Source organism: Oreochromis aureus, linkage group 15 (genome assembly GCF_013358895.1).
Source record: "Oreochromis aureus strain Israel breed Guangdong linkage group 15, ZZ_aureus, whole genome shotgun sequence".
In the NCBI taxonomy this organism is placed as follows: Eukaryota; Metazoa; Chordata; class Actinopteri; order Cichliformes; family Cichlidae; genus Oreochromis; species Oreochromis aureus.
This window is the reverse complement of record NC_052956.1, coordinates 2,977,034-2,994,064: the sequence shown is the minus strand read 5'-3', so window position 1 is coordinate 2,994,064 and position 17,031 is coordinate 2,977,034. Positions and strand designations below refer to the sequence as shown.

The 17,031-nt window shown below is 39.2% G+C and overlaps 3 protein-coding genes and 1 long non-coding RNA gene across 6 annotated transcripts in view; 1 reads left to right on the top strand and 3 right to left on the bottom strand.

The window, feature by feature from the left end:
• LOC120433299 (cholesterol 24-hydroxylase-like) overlaps positions 1-8,875 on the bottom strand; it is a 107,845-nt gene extending 98,970 nt beyond the window's left edge. Inside the window, exon 1 of the mRNA XM_039599383.1 lies at positions 8,818-8,875. The gene's annotated coding sequence lies outside the window, so the exon portion shown is untranslated. The remainder of the gene's footprint in view (positions 1-8,817) is intronic.
• LOC116315530 (cholesterol 24-hydroxylase-like) lies at positions 876-8,865 on the bottom strand. Of its 2 annotated transcripts, XM_039599384.1 has the most exons (15): positions 8,668-8,865; positions 8,520-8,597; positions 8,160-8,241; positions 7,789-7,862; positions 7,021-7,107; positions 6,704-6,842; positions 6,441-6,551; positions 6,182-6,344; positions 5,919-5,984; positions 3,613-3,685; positions 3,023-3,107; positions 2,828-2,938; positions 1,681-1,769; positions 1,487-1,553; positions 876-1,373 (listed from the first exon to the last, which is right to left on the bottom strand). In XM_039599384.1, the coding sequence occupies exons 1-15, from the start codon at positions 8,814-8,816 to the stop codon at positions 1,224-1,226; spliced, it is 1,524 nt and encodes a 507-aa protein (XP_039455318.1). In that variant the 5' UTR covers positions 8,817-8,865; the 3' UTR covers positions 876-1,223. The 2 variants fall into 2 exon arrangements, 1 of the variants encoding a protein (XP_039455318.1); XR_005608473.1 differs by lacking the exons at positions 876-1,373; positions 1,487-1,553; positions 1,681-1,769 and adding exons at positions 2,267-2,293; positions 2,389-2,491.
• On the top strand, positions 8,708-12,206 carry LOC120433303. Of its 2 annotated transcripts, none has more exons than XR_005608479.1 (3): positions 8,708-8,840; positions 11,801-11,882; positions 12,092-12,206. It is a non-coding gene; the product is annotated as an uncharacterized LOC120433303 (long non-coding RNA). The 2 variants fall into 2 exon arrangements; XR_005608480.1 differs by lacking the exon at positions 8,708-8,840 and adding an exon at positions 10,290-10,358.
• On the bottom strand, positions 9,376-15,927 carry LOC116315536 (cholesterol 24-hydroxylase-like). Its single transcript, XM_031733856.2, has 15 exons — positions 15,134-15,927; positions 14,990-15,067; positions 14,821-14,902; positions 14,574-14,647; positions 13,316-13,402; positions 13,040-13,178; positions 12,830-12,940; positions 12,583-12,745; positions 12,134-12,199; positions 11,280-11,352; positions 11,112-11,196; positions 10,822-10,932; positions 10,593-10,681; positions 10,399-10,465; positions 9,376-10,311 (listed from the first exon to the last, which is right to left on the bottom strand). Exons 1-15 carry the CDS (start codon positions 15,280-15,282, stop codon positions 10,171-10,173), a joined length of 1,515 nt encoding a protein of 504 aa, XP_031589716.1. The 5' UTR covers positions 15,283-15,927; the 3' UTR covers positions 9,376-10,170.
• Positions 15,928-17,031: the final 1,104 nt, after the last annotated feature.

Here is a 17,031-nt window from a genome sequence, read left to right as displayed (position 1 = left end):
GCTTTTCACAGATTCTGAAATGTGTGTTGCATTCAAAATCCAACATTGTGCTGCCAGTAGCACGTACAGTATCTGTAGGCGTTTTCTCTTCTGATAAGTCTAATAAAAACAGTCACGTAAAGACAACTACTTCTGAACGGCTGAATGGAGTGATAAATAAATTACAATATTGATTTAGATCCAGTAATATTATCTTATTTGCATGTAAACTGGTATGTTATTCATTTGTGTTATTTTTTTATTGTGCATGTAGTTTCACCCCACTTTTTTTTTTAATATATACTTTATTGAGTCAAATCATTGAGGGACTGCATGTGTTTCTCTCTCTCTCTCTCTCTCTCACACACACACTCACGGATATTTGCAATGTTGAGTTTGTACACAGTAAGAAAAATGGTTTTCACTGAAGCTCCATCAGCACATCTTCAGTTCTCACAGGATGGTGTATGGAGGTGGAGTTGACATTTTTTGCAAGTACGGCCTGAGACAGTCTCTACAATCATGTTTAAACAGGTCGAGTGTTTCAACTTCTTACAATAAATAAACCGGTTGACATTCAGATATTCACCATGTAAAAGGACATTAAATCTTGTGAACCGTTTGCAACTTACTTACAGAACAGATTTTGAAAAGTAATCAGTAAATTCACTTTTAGCAAATCTTTTTTATTACTGCAAAAAACACCTTTTAATGAAACATTTTGTTTTCGTGTTTTCACTCTATACTGTTTCACTTGAAATTCACAATTTATTTATTGCTCAAAAATCTGAACACAAATATGATTCTGTTTTAAATAAAGTTGTGTGTGATGTACTTTTAACCATGGTTTGTTTTTGTTGTTGTTGTTGTTAGTAATGCCATTAACACAAATAAAATCTAATTTAGACACATTATCAATTTATTTTAACTTCACTTAAAATTTTGACGTCCAGAATTATTAAGATAATGTTACAGGCATTATAAGTCATGTGGTAGCCATGAAAAAGCAATGACAGAGCTACATTAAAGTAAAGAGAATATTAAAGTCAGTGATCATAAGAAAAAAAAAAAAAAAAATCCCAAACACGTATATTTTCATCATTGTAATAAAAAAAAAAAATACATTTATTATATCAAATTCACATTGATGCTTTTAGTATACGGTTTTTTTGTTTTTTTTTTTACCTTAGTAAAGAGTAACCTATTTTTCTTCTATGCTCTACTACGACTTATGTGACGTTGCCTTATTTTCTGTAATCCCTGTGACTCAAACTGCACAACACTCCACTCTTAGGTCTGAGCGTGCCAGCATCCAGGATGTCAAAGGTCTGTCCCGGGACAAGAGTGAAGTCAAACCTCTGGAGCAGTTTGGCCATCACCACTTTAGCCTCCATCTTTAAAAAAACAAAAGAAAACAACAAAACAAACAAACAAAAAACAGCGCCCACAGAGATGAGTCAGTGTGTTTATAGGTGAGCGGGTCTTCACAGTATTTAGCCATACTCACCTGAGCAAAGTTCTGTCCCAGACACGAGCGAGGACCGAGGGCAAAGGGGTAGTAGCAGTAATAAGGCCTAGTTGAACAGATAAGAGGCAGCCTCAGTTACTGTGATCCATTTCACTCATTTAGTCTGAGATAATAAAGTGTGTGCAAAGCTGAAACGTAATAAAGTCAGCATGGTGAAACAGTGTGTTCCTTACTTGGGAGCATCTGGGTGAAATCTGTCGGGATCAAATCTCAGTGGATCCTTGAAGAATCTCTCCAGTCTCCCACTCACATAGGAGCTGAACTGAATATGAAAATAGTTAATTTCACATTTAAATCATAAATTTATTTGTACTTGCTTAAATAAGACATGTTTTTCTGACAACTATGTGACAGTTTTGTTTATACATGCACATCTTCTTATTTGATGGTTTTACCTTTTTTTCATGACTATTTACATTGTAGATTTTCACTGAACGCATTAAAACTTTGAATGAACTCATATGGAATCATGTAATAAACAAAAAAGTGTGAAGGAACTCAAAACATGTTTTATATTTTAGATTCTCCCAAATAGCCACCCTTTGCACTCCTGGCATTCGCTCGATGAGCTTCATGAGGTCATTGCCTAAAGTGTTTTTCCAACAGTCTTGAAGGAGTTCCCAGAGATGCTGAGCACTTGTTGACCATCTTGCCTTCACTCTGCAGTCCATCTCATCCCAAACCATCTCGATTGGGTTTAGGTCAGGTGACTTGAGGCCAGGCCATCTGGGGCAGCCCTCCATCACTCTCCTTACAAAGCCTAGAGGTGTGTTTGGGGTCATTTTCCTGTTGAAAAATAAATGATGGTTCAACTGAACACAAACTGGATGGGATGGCATGTCGCTGCAGGATGCTGTGGTAGCCATGCTGGTTCAGTGTACCTTCAATTTAGAATATTAAATTGAGACTGTTGGTCTTCCTTTCCTGGGGCAGTCCTCATGTAAGCCTGTTTCATCGTAGCGCTTGATGGTTTCTGTGAATGCACTTGGGGACACATTCAAAGTTTTAGCAATTTTACGGACTGCCTGACCTTCAGTTCTTAAAATAATGAAGGGCTGTAGTTCTTTCTTTACTTAGAATTCATATTATGGTGGGAACCAATCAGCTAACAGATGACTACATCATGAAGCTCACTGAGAGAAGGCCAAGAGTTTACAGCGCTGTCAACAAAGTTAAGGGTGGCTACTTTCAGGAATCTATAAAACATATTTAGAGTTATTTATCTTTTTTACTTTGCTACATAACTCCATATATCTTGCTTCATATATTTGATGTCTTCAGTATGTATTTATCATTTAGAGCTGGACTGAAATGACTCACAGCAACACTAAATCCCCCGGGTATGTGGATACCATCAATCACCATGTCTTCAGCAACATCACGAGACGTGCCCGGAGCTGTGGGGTAAATTCTCAGAGTCTCTTTTAGCACCTGAAGGAAGATTACAATGAGCGGTGCACACTTTGGGTGAGTTATTAAAATAAATAAATAAACAAATAAGTGTACCACGTGTACCTGTGACAGGTAGACCAGCTCTCCTAAGTCATCATAGCTTATGTCACGTTTCATCCCAATGACGTCATCGACCTCTTTCTTCGCTCTAAGAAATAAAAATACAATTTAGAAAACCAAAATTCACTCTATATATTATACAGTTATAAGAACTGCATAAATATTACCTAAAACATCTTTAGAGTTTAACACAGGTCGTAGGAGTAAATAAGTAGAAACCAATTAAACAGATGACAAAAATAATTTTTTTATAGAGAAAAATGCACATCTATATAAATGTCTGTGGGCTTCAGATTTATAATAATCTCAGGATTGGGAATATTTTTGATGTTTGATATTTGGATGGCTCAAATTAGACGAAGTTACTTTCACACAACGGGTTGACAATCAGATCTGAGGGACACACTGATTGTAAGAACTGGGATCAGACTGACTGTACAACAACTGTGTCACGGCAAGAAGATTTCTGAAGATCTCACAGACTTTTGTTTGTTTAAGTCCTCTTTATTTTTAGGACGTTGTAGGTTCAATCAGATGATGTTTCAGGTTATATTCATGCAAAAATATAGAAAATATTCTGTTTGCCTTCTTACTTCTCCAGTATTTCAGGATGTCTTCCAAGCTCCATGATGCAAAAAGCCAGTTGATTGGCTGTTGTTTCTTGGCCTGAAATGTTACCAGTTTGTCAATAATGCATGATGTAACGAAAATAGATCATACGTTTCTTTTTCTTGATTGCTATTTTATTTATTTCCAAATGTTATCGTCCCAGTCACAAACAAAGTTTGAAAAGAGTATGTGGCGGAGCGTGGTCTGTAGCGCGGCTACGGGGAAGGTGGACACACCTGAGTGCCATCAGCTCATAACGTCTCAACTGCATTTAAGTCTGGACTGGGTCCTGGGTGAGCTGTTGTTTGTGTGTGGCTGACAGCTAAAAAAAAAGCTGCAGCCGAGTTGTAAACGACAATCGAAATAAAGAAGAAATGCTGAAAAGTGTTGAAATGTGGTCATGCATCTTTTACAGAGTAATAAATATATCTAAATTTTTTGGGGGGATTTGAGACAAACAGTCAGTAACACAGGAACTAGAGTTGTGTGACACAGTGTGTGTGGAGATATTATGCAGCCTCTCTGGATAAGCATACAGGGAGTGCAGAATTATTAGGCAAGTTGTATTTTTGAGGAATAATTTTATTATTGAACAACAACCATGTTCTCAATGAACCTAAAAAACTCATTAATATCAAAGCTGAATGTTTTTGGAAGTAGTTTTTAGTTTGTTTTTAGTTTTAGCCATTTTAGGGGGATATCTGTGTGTGCAGGTGACTATTACTGTGCATAATTATTAGGCAACTTAACAAAAAACAAATATATACCCATTTCAATTATTTATTTTTCCCAGTGAAACCAATATAACATCTCCACATTCACAAATATACATTTCTGACATTCAAAAACAAAACAAAAACAAATCAGCGACCAATATAGCCACCTTTCTTTGCAAGGACACTCAAAAGCCTGCCATCCATGGATTCTGTCAGTGTTTTGATCTGTTCACCATCAACATTAAGTGCAGCAGCAACCACAGCCTCCCAGACACTGTTCAGAGAGGTGTACTGTTTTCCCTCCTTGTAAGTCTCACATTTGATGATGGACCACAGGTTCTCAATGGGGTTCAGATCAGGTGAACAAGGAGGCCATGTCATTAGTTTTTCTTCTTTTATACCCTTTCTTGCCAGCCACGCTGTGGAGTACTTGGACGTGTGTGATGGAGCATTGTCCTGCATGAAAATCATGTTTTTCTTGAAGGATGCAGACTTCCTGTACCACTGCTTGAAGAAGGTGTCTTCCAGAAACTGGCAGTAGGACTGGGAGTTGAGCTTGACTCCATCCTCAACCCGAAAAGGCCCCACAAGCTCATCTTTGATGATACCAGCCCAAACCAGTACTCCACCTCCACCTTGCTGGCGTCTGAGTCGGACTGGAGCTCTCTGCCCTTTACCAATCCAGCCACGGGCCCATCCATCTGGCCCGTCAAGACTCACTCTCATTTCATCAGTCCATAAAACCTTAGAAAAATCAGTCTTGAGATATTTCTTGGCCCAGTCTTGACGTTTCAGCTTGTGTGTCTTGTTCAGTGATGGTCGTCTTTCAGCCTTTCTTACCTTGGCCATGTCTCTGAGTATTGCACACCTTGTGCTTTTGGGCACTCCAGTGATGTTGCAGCTCTGAAATATGGCCAAACTGGTGGCAAGTGGCATCTTGGCAGCTGCACGCTTGACTTTTCTCAGTTCATGGGCAGTTATTTTGTGCCTTGGTTTTTCCACACGCTTCTTGCGACCCTGTTGACTATTTTGAATGAAACGCTTGATTGTTCGATGATCACGCTTCAGAAGCTTTGCAATTTTAAGACTGCTGCATCCCTCTGCAAGATATCTCACTATTTTTGACTTTTCTGAGCCTGTCAAGTCCTTCTTTTGACCCATTTTGCCAAAGGAAAGGAAGTTGCCTAATAATTATGCACACCTGATATAGGGTGTTGATGTCATTAGACCACACCCCTTCTCATTACAGAGATGCACATCACCTAATATGCTTAATTGGTAGTAGGCTTTCGAGCCTATACAGCTTGGAATAAGACAACATGCATGAAGAGGATGATGTGGACAAAATACTCATTTGCCTAATAATTCTGCACTCCCTGTATATCAGTATGCTCTACCATTAACATTAAACTGCAGCACACAGCAGCAGGATACAAATTCACACAGACACCAGTGACCATATTGTGTAAAACTGAAAATCAAACGGACTCTTCAGCACAGTGAGCTTCGTCTCACGCTACAAAGAAGCTTCCAGCTGCATTTCACACATCAAAGCTGAAACAACAGAGACTCACCTGCAATGAAGAATGTCACAAAATTGTCGAGCATGAATTCTTCATCTTCTTCAGTCATGTTTTCCTCTGAAATGAGAAGAGAATGGACATATACATTGATATTTAACTTCTCCTGGTTTCCACCATTACTTACAAACCACATGCACCATACTGAGAAGGCATCAAAACCTGCGGGTCACATTTGTTTTATTTACTTTGTCTCATCACAAAGACACTAAAATATTGCTCTTATCTAACCAAATGTGAAATTTAGGAACTACAACCTTGGCTTGCAGTTTTGATGATTTGTGTCAGGATGTCTTTGGGGACCTCGTCACCGTTTTGCATGGCGGTCTTTCTCTCACCGATCCACTTGGCTCCAGTTGTACGGAGCAGGCGGCACGCTTCCCTCACCTCATTGACGTATCCTCTGTTCTTTGGATTGTACTGGAATGGCAGACTGAAGGGTTTAGCATGGCATTCTGACAACAATGTTCTTGGCAGACATATTAACATACATAATAACAAACACTGAAGTAATACCTCAAAAAATATGTCTCTAACATAGGTAACCATTCCTTTCAGACATGTCTCAATGGCTCTAGGGAAAGGTGAACTATTCTTCAAGAGGTCCAAGTCCACCCCAAAGGCAACCTGAAATATCAAGACATGGATGGACATACACTCACACTTACAACATGCTCAGAAACTGGATAAAAATAAATAGAAAAATAAAAGCTTGTGCCTTCATCAGAATTAAAAACAAACAAACAAACATGTTGCATCTGTAAAACTGACTATGATACCTTACTAATAACATCCAGGGTGACACAGTTGACAAGATGAAGCATATTAGCTTCTGTTTTACTGTCAGCAAGCTCTGCAAGTTTATCCATCAGTTTCTCTGCCCTCTCATTGAAGGTTCCCATTAGACCTCTCAGATACCTGGAAGTAATGATAGCTTTAGACGGAGAAGCAGCACATCCAGGACATCCCAACAAACTATCACAGAAATTCATTAAAGGATAATATTCCACAGTAAAAAAGGGAAATGTTTCCAACCCTGGATAAGTGGTTAATCACACAGACTGTTGTGTCTTTTTGTGATAACTGCGAAACTTACAGGCTGCTGAACGCGGGGTCCATGATGCGTCGCTGTTTGTACCACTGCTCATGATCCCGTGCTGTTACCAGCCCATTTCCAAAGAACCTGAAAAGATATTGAGAAAATTAATTAAAAATAGCAAAATATGATTGCAACACAAATAATTTTCACTCTGTAAAGTCAGGAGTTCAACACATTACATTGTCACAAAGCATGCTTTGTATTATTTAAATAGTTAAATTACTGCTAGCATAGCTACACAGCATGCTAAGTTACTGCTGAGTTGCATTTAGTTTGAACAGTAATGTATGGATACATAAATACAAACTACTTGTGGTCAGAAGTTTACATATATTCATCAGGGGCATAAATGTTAAGGTCATGTTTTAATGATTTCTTTGAACGTTTCTTTCTCTGGGGTGGAAGATTGTACAGGATACAACTGGCTTCACAAGTGTGAATTAATTTCACACAGGTTCAAATATCTACATACACTCCCACTCCAGCTGAAAACGCTACGTCCAGATGAACAGAATCAACTTTCTCATACACTGTAGAAACTTCCCCACCAATTATTATAGCATTTATGAGTGGATGTATATTTTTGCCTCCTTTACAGATTCAAGAAAATCCTATATAAATACTAACTGCACAATCATTCCACCCTGGAAAAAGAACAGTTTAAAGAAATAATTAAAAGCCCCAAATTACCATGACATTGATGCCTATGATGACTGAATGTAAGTTTGGCCACAACTAAACGAATCAGATAATCTGATACATCACCTTTGACCAAACAGGTAGAAGAGTCTTTTATAGGCAAACTTCTGTTTGGGGTACTTTGGGGACATCAGGATTTCCTGAAACCAGAAACAAAATGACACTAAAGTCTGATAAAGAAGAAGAGGGCGTTAAATGTGAACAAGTCCCAAAAAGGCCAGTAGCTGGCACTGTTTATTAGCAGGGACCTCTGCCAACAGTATTCATGGGTGCACTTTCACACACAACAGGTTTATTGCACTGTAGTCATTTTAAACTGAAACAGCAGAGATACACAGGTACTGCTAATCACAATAATTCACAGATTCACAGAAATAGACCCTTTATTAATGACACATGTGTACTGATGTGAAAACAGTCAGGTGACGAGTGTTTACCTTGGTGGCCTCTGGACAGTACGTACACAGTGAAACGTAGTGAAGCACATTTATCCTGTAAACAGGTCCATACTTCTCGGCCCTGCAGGTGACATCTTAATTAAACCTTTTAAAGGCGTATGATATTAATAACAAGATTCTGAAAGCTGGTATTACAAAGAGTACAGTAAGTACTGTAATGTATTTGTTACATAGGCAGAAATTAACAGGCAATTAGCGGCAAAATATGCTCTGAAAAAAGGAAACTGCATTCAGTTCAATACGGCCAGGCTAGCTAGCATTGGCTGGCAGCAGTCCCAAACACTGGCTATATATTGTGCTAGCTTTTCTGCATAAAAACATTGTTTGCGCTCAACTTACCACTCCAGAAATTTGTCGTGTATAACTCCGTCATTTTTCATCGCCTTCAACATCGTTGGTGAGTGTCCAAAGAAAAAACTGAGGAGGAAACAGCGAGTTACTCTCAAGTAATGTCCGCATAACTGCTTCAGCCGACGACTTTTCCTACCTGTCCCTCGGCGGCCCGGGGATGTGGTCATACTTCATATGAATGTATTTAATGTACAAGCAGTAGCCAAGAAACGCAATGACGAGCAGAAAGAAGAGAAACGTCAGTGCCCGAGCAGCCAGGCTCAGAAGTAGGCTGGAAACTGCCATCCTGGAAAATGTCCCGTGTTAAAGGTGTGTAACAAGTGTCCCTTGACAGTTTGCTGCCTTCTGCCGTGTGATTGGCCCAGGAGCATTAAAAGGTAGTGGGTGTGTGGGGGGAGGTCAGTGCTCTTCTGTGGGAAGTTCCAGACTTTGGTGCGAGTGGGTATATTGTTCGGTGTGTGTCTTTTGCCGTTTTGTTTGGATAATTTATTATGGATGGTGTCCGTTTTTAATGCGCGCTGGTCACACTGGTGTGAACACGAGTTTTAATGGAGGAATCGATCAAGCTCTAGATCGACTGCGCGCGGGGAAATCGATCAAAATTGCAGGTTATATTGGATGTTTGTTTTAGAGCTGTGATCGTTTAATAAAACTGATGTTTTATTGGGTAATATTTTAATCGATAATCTTGTTCGTGTTTTGCAGCTGTTGTTGTGCTGCCTCTGCTTTAAAAGTCAGATTTCTGTGCAAGAGCTCAGCGCCCCCATGTGTACACTGTTGGTAATTGCATTAAAAGAGCAAATTGGGTAAATAAGAAATCACTACACCGCAAACACAAATAAAATCACACTGACAAATATTAGTTTCAGTTTTATTTTCATTTACATAAAAGTTGAGCTTAAATTAGTGTTACAGACACTAAAGCTTCTGTGGTCCAATGGCCATGAAAAAGCAACTATATAATAAAAAACTAAAAATATATATATCAGCAGTGTATAAAAGTAACAAATGGCGTCACCCTAGAGACCAGCGCCCCTCAGAAATGTTTCTATATACTCACTATTGTAATGGGTGGCTCTGAAGTGTAGTGGTTAACACATTTGCCTAACAAGCAAAAGATCTGGTCATTCGCACAAAGAGACACAACTCCTTTTGCTGTTGCATCAGAAAGGATTTCTTCTTCTTCTGTTTCCTGCTTCCTTTAGTGGTTTCCAGATCATTTGCCTCCACCTCATTCCATCCCTAGGATCCTCTTCTGTCACACCACCTCTACCAGTCATAGTCCCTACATTTTAACTTCCTGCTCTCACCTCCACACTCCTACCTTTCCTTCTCTCTCTCTCTGCCTCCAAACATGCCTTCCCCTTTTTCTCTTCCCTTGTCTTCAGCCACAGTTTCTACAGGCACCCTGTTGGCCAACAAGTAGTTTTATATTCATTATTGTAATAAATAAAAGACATCACATTAACTTCATATGAATATGCTATGTATTTAAATCATACCATTATTGTTTTCATTACAAGGTTTTATTTATTTATTTTTTTTAAGTGGCAGTTTTAGAAAATAAAAGCCCAATTTTACTCTATAGACTACTATGACCTCTTCTAATGTATTGGTGATTTATGGCCATTTATTCTTTTTATTCCCTGTGACTCAAAGTGCACAACACTCCACTCTTTGGTCTGAGCATTCCAGCATCCAGGATGTCAAAGGTCTGTCCCGGGACAAGAGTGAAGTCAAACCTCTGGAGCAGTTTGGCCATCACCACTTTAGCCTCCATCTAAAAAACACACCAGCCCCCACAGAGATGAGTCAGTGTGTTTATAGGTGAGCGGGTCATCATGTTAACTTATACTGTCATCCTCACCTGAGCAAAGTTCTGTCCCAGACACGAGCGAGGACCGAGGGCAAAGGGGTAGTAGCAGTAATAAGGCCTAGTTGAACAGATAAGAGGCAGCCTCAGTTACTGTGAACCATTTCACTGATTTAGTCTGAGATAATAAAGTGTGTGCAAAGCTGAAACGTAATAAAGTCAGCATGGTGAAACAGTGTGTTCCTTACTTGGGAGCATCTGGGTGAAATCTGTCTGGATCAAATCTCAGTGGATCCTTGAAGAATCTCTCCAGTCTCCCGCTCACATAGGAGTTGAACTAGACATCAGAATAGTTTATTTATTTGTCTTGATTCCAGGTAACTGTCTTGTAAGTTTTGTTTTGTTTTGTTTAACTAATTGATGCCACTGATCTTTATGATTATATAAAACAGACACATTAAAAAATCTATGACTCACTACAGCAACAAATCCTCCAGGTATGTGGATACCATCAATGACCATGTCTTCAGCAATATCACGAGATGTGGCCGGAGTTACGGGATAAATTCTCAGAGTCTCTTTTAGCACCTGGGGGAAGATAACAACGTTTATGGTGCATCTTGTTTTATAAAAACAAGACTGAGAGACTAAGTTTACTGTTGATGCAGTCTTTCATTGTTAGTTGACTAATTTTGAATCCATGGGTGAACATGAGATTACAAATCACAGTAAAACCATCACCACTATTTTCAAATAGTCACGTGTACCTGTGACAGGTAGACCAACTTGCCCAGGTCATCGTAGCTTATTTCACGTTTCATCCCAATAACATCGTCCACTTCTTTCTTCGCTCTGAGAAATGAGAAAACTCCATAAGAAACCAAAGTTCACTTGTTCTAATGGAAACTGATGTCTGCTATATTTTCACTTCTTACTTTTCCAGTATATCAGGATGTCTTCCAAGTTCCATGATGCAAAAAGCCAGCTGATTGGCTGTTGTTTCTTGGCCTGAAATAGCACAAATGTATCAAAACTGAATCACAATACCACCTTAAAATGAACGTACAATCACTTAAATAATTGTACTCTTAATCTTTTCTTCTTTCTACACCAAAAGAGTGGATCATAAAATAATCAGTTGACATGAAACTCAATAAAATGTTACAACATATACTATATAAAAGACGCTGCTGTTTTTCAAGTTTCAAATTAAGCATTTCCTTCATTGCTTAGCATTTTTGAAACCAGGCGTCACAATCAAAAGACAGATCTGACGGTGAACCCAAGAACACTGCACACTCATATAACAGCAGCAAGCATTTATTTAGATTCTTTGTGTATGTTAATCAGGACCATAATTTACTAAATGAAAAATTACAATTGTGGTGTGGCAAAAAGAACCCACAACCTTAAGCTTATTTTGGATTTTGCATTCATCCATCTATTTTCTCAACAGCTCATCCAACGTCAGTGCCACATCGTGCTATCACTGGAGAGAGACCAGTCAGCTTAAAGTTAGGAGCTGGGACTCAAAAGAGGTAAAAACACCAGGACTTTGTATCTGTTTGGATTTAAAACAGCCTTTGATGATGGGGGCTTCATATATGTGGACGAATATGCTGTATTGCTTTGTGGCAGTTAAGCCTTGCAGTGTGCCAGAAGGAAGCACAACCTCCAACTTATTTTGTAACATTTCACAGATCCATCCAACTACCCATCTACTTTGTTAACCGCTTATCCAATTCAGTATCACAGGCTGCTGGAGACACATGAAATAACAGAGACTCACCGGCAATGAAGAATGTCACGAAATTGTCCAGCATAAACTCCTCATCTTCTCCAGTCATGATTTCCTCTGAAACAATAAGAAAATCTACATATAAATTAATATTTGACCTCTTTCTCTTTTTTTCATTCATCACAAGCCACATGTTATAATGTGTTCTGTGTTAAAGTCTCTATCAGTCATCTATTTATATTCTGCAAAGCTGCCAAAGTGTCCATTTTCAAGTGAATCACAGAGCCAGCCTTCCTGATCAGTTTATTTCGTTTGCTGGTGTCATCGGGATGATGATTCTTCAGCATCAGCATGCAGACCACAACAAAGAACACTCCACTCGCCACAACTAAAAACTGAGTGTATTTGTTTACTCTTGTGTGTACTATTCACAGCAATTTAAAATAAATGCTCAAGGCTTACTGAGTCTATTCAATTTAGGGAAATGTAGGGACTTCAACCTTGTTTGGCAGTTTTGATGATTTGTGTCAGGATGTCTTTGGGGACCTCGTCACCGTTTTCAATGGCGGCCTTTCTCTCAGCGATCCACCGAGATCCAGTTTTGCGCAGCAGGCGGCACGCTTCCCTCACCTCATTAATGTATCCTCTGTTCTTTGGATTGAACTGGAATGGCAGATTGAAGAAGTTAACATTTCATGCTGTTAACAAGACTTGCAGTACATACTCTAAAAAACACTGAAGTAATACCTCGAAAAAGTTGTCTCTAATGTAGTGAGCCATTCCTTTCAGACATGTCTCAATGGCTTTAGGGAACTGTGAAGTATTCCTCAGCAGCTCCAAGTCCACCCCAAAAGCAACCTGAGATTTATCAAGAAAAAAAGGTATACACAAATATAAGGAAATATTATTTGGATAAAGACTGCAGTAAAAGCTGTAAAACTGACTGTAATATAATACCTTAGTAATAATATCCAGGGTAACATAGTTGACAAGATGAAGCATATTAGCTTCTGTTTTACTGTCGGCAACATCTGTAAGTTTATCCATCAGTTTCTCTGCCCTCTCATTGAAGGTTCCCATTAGACCTCTCAGATACCTGGAAGTAATGATAGCTTTAGACGGAGGAGCCAGAACCTGCCAACAAACTGCCACAGAAATTCATTTGGAAAAAAAAAAAATCAGTGGTTGAATAGACAAACTCTTTTGTCTTTTTGTAACAACTGTGAAACTCACAGGCTGCTGAACGCGGGGTCCATGATCCGGCGCTGTTTGTACCACTGCTCATGATCCCGTGCTGTTACCAGCCCATTGCCTAAGAGCCTTCAAAGAAGACAGTTGAAAAAACACTTTATTTTATTCCTCTGAGTTTTAGTTCCTGTTAGTTTTAGTTCCTGTTGGCATTCAGGTTGCATCTAATCTAAATGTTCCTGTCTGGTCCTTCTGTCCTCCTATATCAAGCTGACACTTGTTGTGTCTGCCTGTTTTATTTCAGTAACTGTCTTGTGTTGCGTTTACTTCCCCTGCCTCGTTACGTCTATAGTTTCTAGCTGTGCGTCCCACCTGTTGTATCTTCTCTTGTTATCCTGTGAGTATATATTATCTCTGTCTCCCTCTGTTTGTTGCCACGTTGCCTCTCTTCCTGTATGGTTGTGTGTTACCTTGTTCTATGTTTCCCAGAAAATTCCTAGTGTTTGGATTCCTCGTTCCTGCCCAGTTATTGTTTGAGATTTTATGATTTTTTTGTGAGAATCAGCATTGAAGCTAGATTTGAGTTTATGTTCTGTCTCCTGAATCCACATCCTGCCTGCCATACAGCAAATACATGACAGAACATGATGGGCTCACCGAGCCTCCACAGTGAGGGACTTATTCCCTTAAGTTCTTCTGCCCAAACTGTTTTTTCCTGACATGTTTTGTCAAAGCCGAGAATTATTTAAGCCCAGGCTGAACATGCTAAACCATCAAACATCAGGACTCTACTTTCAGTTTCTGCACAAGCAAAAAAATTCTCAGTATCAGCGCAGACTTTCAGAATTGGTGCACAAAAACATGAAATAATAACTCCTCTCAAATGTTTTAAAGCCAAAGTAACAAGCCTGTTTTGAAAATGTAATGAGTGAAAAGATGAGATATTTGTGTTAAAATGTTGGAGTAAAAGTAAAATCTTAAGTAAATACCCAAAAGGCTACTTAAGTATGTGATAAAGTATTAGTACGTCATTGATTTCCATCTCTGCAGTACAGTGATGGTCTGCATTTTATACCTGTGAGTCTTAATCTTAGTCCAGGTGTTGAACAAATAACAGTATTGCAAAGATCACTTCCACCTCTAAATATTAGTAAATGAATCCAAAGTATCACACTGGTATCTGCTTATATCTGCCTGTTGATCGATTCCAGCCAATAACCGTAGTTAAAATGATATTAATAACAGCACAGCCTCTTAGAATTGGTGCATCGCTACAAAAAAGCGACTGATAAGGCAGTCTTACCTTTGACCAAACAGGTTGGCGAGTCTCTTATAAACAAGTTTATCTTTGGGGTATTTGGGGGACATCAATATTTGCTAAAGCCAGAAGCAAAAACAGAAATTTTTTTTTAGAAAAAGCAGATTTAATACGAATATTATCAGGAGTTATGCTTAGTGAAACCAAAAGGTCAGTAGTTCACACTCTGAAGTTAAGGGCAGGATTGGTGCCAAGCACTTTCACACACTCTCATGCTGTTATCACAGTTTACCTTTGTTGCCTCAGGACAGGACACACACACTACAGCGTAATGCAGAGCATATATCTTGTAGACAGGCCCATACTCATCCGCCCTGTAAAAGACACGCTATTATATAAATGATACGTTTTATCATTATTTATTAATCACTACACACAACCATCGTTTGCGTTCAACTTACCACTCCAGAAGTTTCTGGTGCATATTTCCGCCATTTTTCATTATCCTCAAAAGCGATGCTGAGTGTCCGAGGAGAAAACTGGGCAAGAAAAACAAGTGGTCAGCGTCGAGCAGTGCCAGCAAAAGTGCCGAGAACTTTACCTACCTGTCCCTCGGTGGGCCGGGTATGTGGTCATACTTCATATGAATGTGTTTAACATACAAGCAGTATCCGAGAAACACAACGACGAGCAGAAAGAAGAGAAAAGTAAGCGTCTGAGCAGCCAAAGACAGAAGTAAGCTGGAAACTGCCATCCTAAAAAATATCCCGTAGACGTCTGCGTCAAAGATGGTTGTCCTTTCTATAACACCGCGAAAGACCCCTGGTTCAAGACCGAGGGGAGACACAAGCAAGCTGGTTTACCCCAGTGTCGTTGTTCTAAACTCGCATAAACGGGAGATCCAACGGCCGTGGCTGTGGCGACCCTCTGGGAGGAAAAACAAGGGAGCAGCACCAAATACCGACCGCACACAGCCAGATCTCATCAGGCTGAAGTTTAATAAAGCGTACTTGAAAGAAGAGAGCCCACGGAGACGCACTGAATGTCACAGCTTTCGCTGCTTATCTTGCGAACATTGTTAACAAATGCAAAAACCCTCTTTCTGGTTTAAAAAGGCCACTGCTGGGATTTACTAAACAGGCGCAGTTTCGATTTTGCGACTTAAAGGAGTGGACCCGGGTATTTTTTCAGCTTTATATTTCATATGTGTTTGCAGAAGTTGCCCTTTCAGAGCGCAATATTTTGGGAAGGGAAAGGCATCTTATTGAAGCTGAATTTCAGGCCAGTATAGGGCTTTGCACTCTTGGTAAATCTGCGTCTAAGCATCATCTTTTGTAAATAAAATGCATTCCACCTTAAAAGCTGCGGGACCTGCAGGTTTATTAATAACTTAAGGCTAAGAGTTCAGAGTCCCGGTGTTGTGCCAAAAACTGATTTCCAATGTTTCTGTGTATTTTTTATGTGTAATATCTTTACGTATGTTGGTAAATAGACTTCGGTGAACAGGGTTTACAAAGGGGTTATATATACAATTAAAAAATTATCTGTTTTCCAAGTATCTTTATAACTCTGTGTTATTGTACTTACATTATAACCAATCGGTCCTTTATCCCCACTTAAAAAAATCTCATTAACATTAGGGCTGCCACGATTAGTCGACTAGTCACGATTACGTCGACTATCAAAATCGTCGACGACTGATTTAATAGTCGACGCGTCGTTTGAAGATTTGTAAGATCACAAAAGACGCAGGAATAAGTAGTAAGATTTAAGAGTGTAATAACGGACTGAAACAGAAGATGGCAGCACTGCATGTACAAGGATGCCAGCTGCCATTAAACCCCGAAGAAGAAGAAGTAGCTCTGTCCCAGAATTCATAGCGCAGCCCAGCTACGTTTCCAGCAATGGCGGTAGCTAGTTAGTTTTAATATTACTTTTATTATTCTTTCTGGGTCACAAAATAAACGTTTAACATATTTTCAGGCGAGAATGTAACTGTGTAAACCTCAAATATCTGCTCAGTTCATCAAGACACCACATATTTTCAAAAGCGCTCCGACGTTTTCGGAGACGTCTGTTATCCACTAGCTCGATAGCTAGCCGGGGGCAAGGCTCACTAGAGCCCATGAGAGCACCGGACTCCCGGCAAATTGTTTTCAAACCCACCGCCGTCTTTCGCTACTCAGGTTAAATATATATAAGTCACTTAGATAACTTAAAAATGTTATTGTTTGGCTTTTTTTAGTATTTTATTTGTTCCTGAGTAAATCGGTTTGGCTGAGATTAAAGTTATAGTTTTTACACAGCTGAATAAACATCAAGCAGACAACTGATTATCAGAAGTGTGAGATGCTCGAGAACATACTCCGGTGTCCCGTTATATTTTAGACAGCAAGGAGTTTATTAAACTTCACCGAAACAATCTGCAAATTTCATTAAAATTTAATAAACGATCATCTTGTCTTTATTTTTAGTTAGCACATACCTTAAACACTTAAAGCTG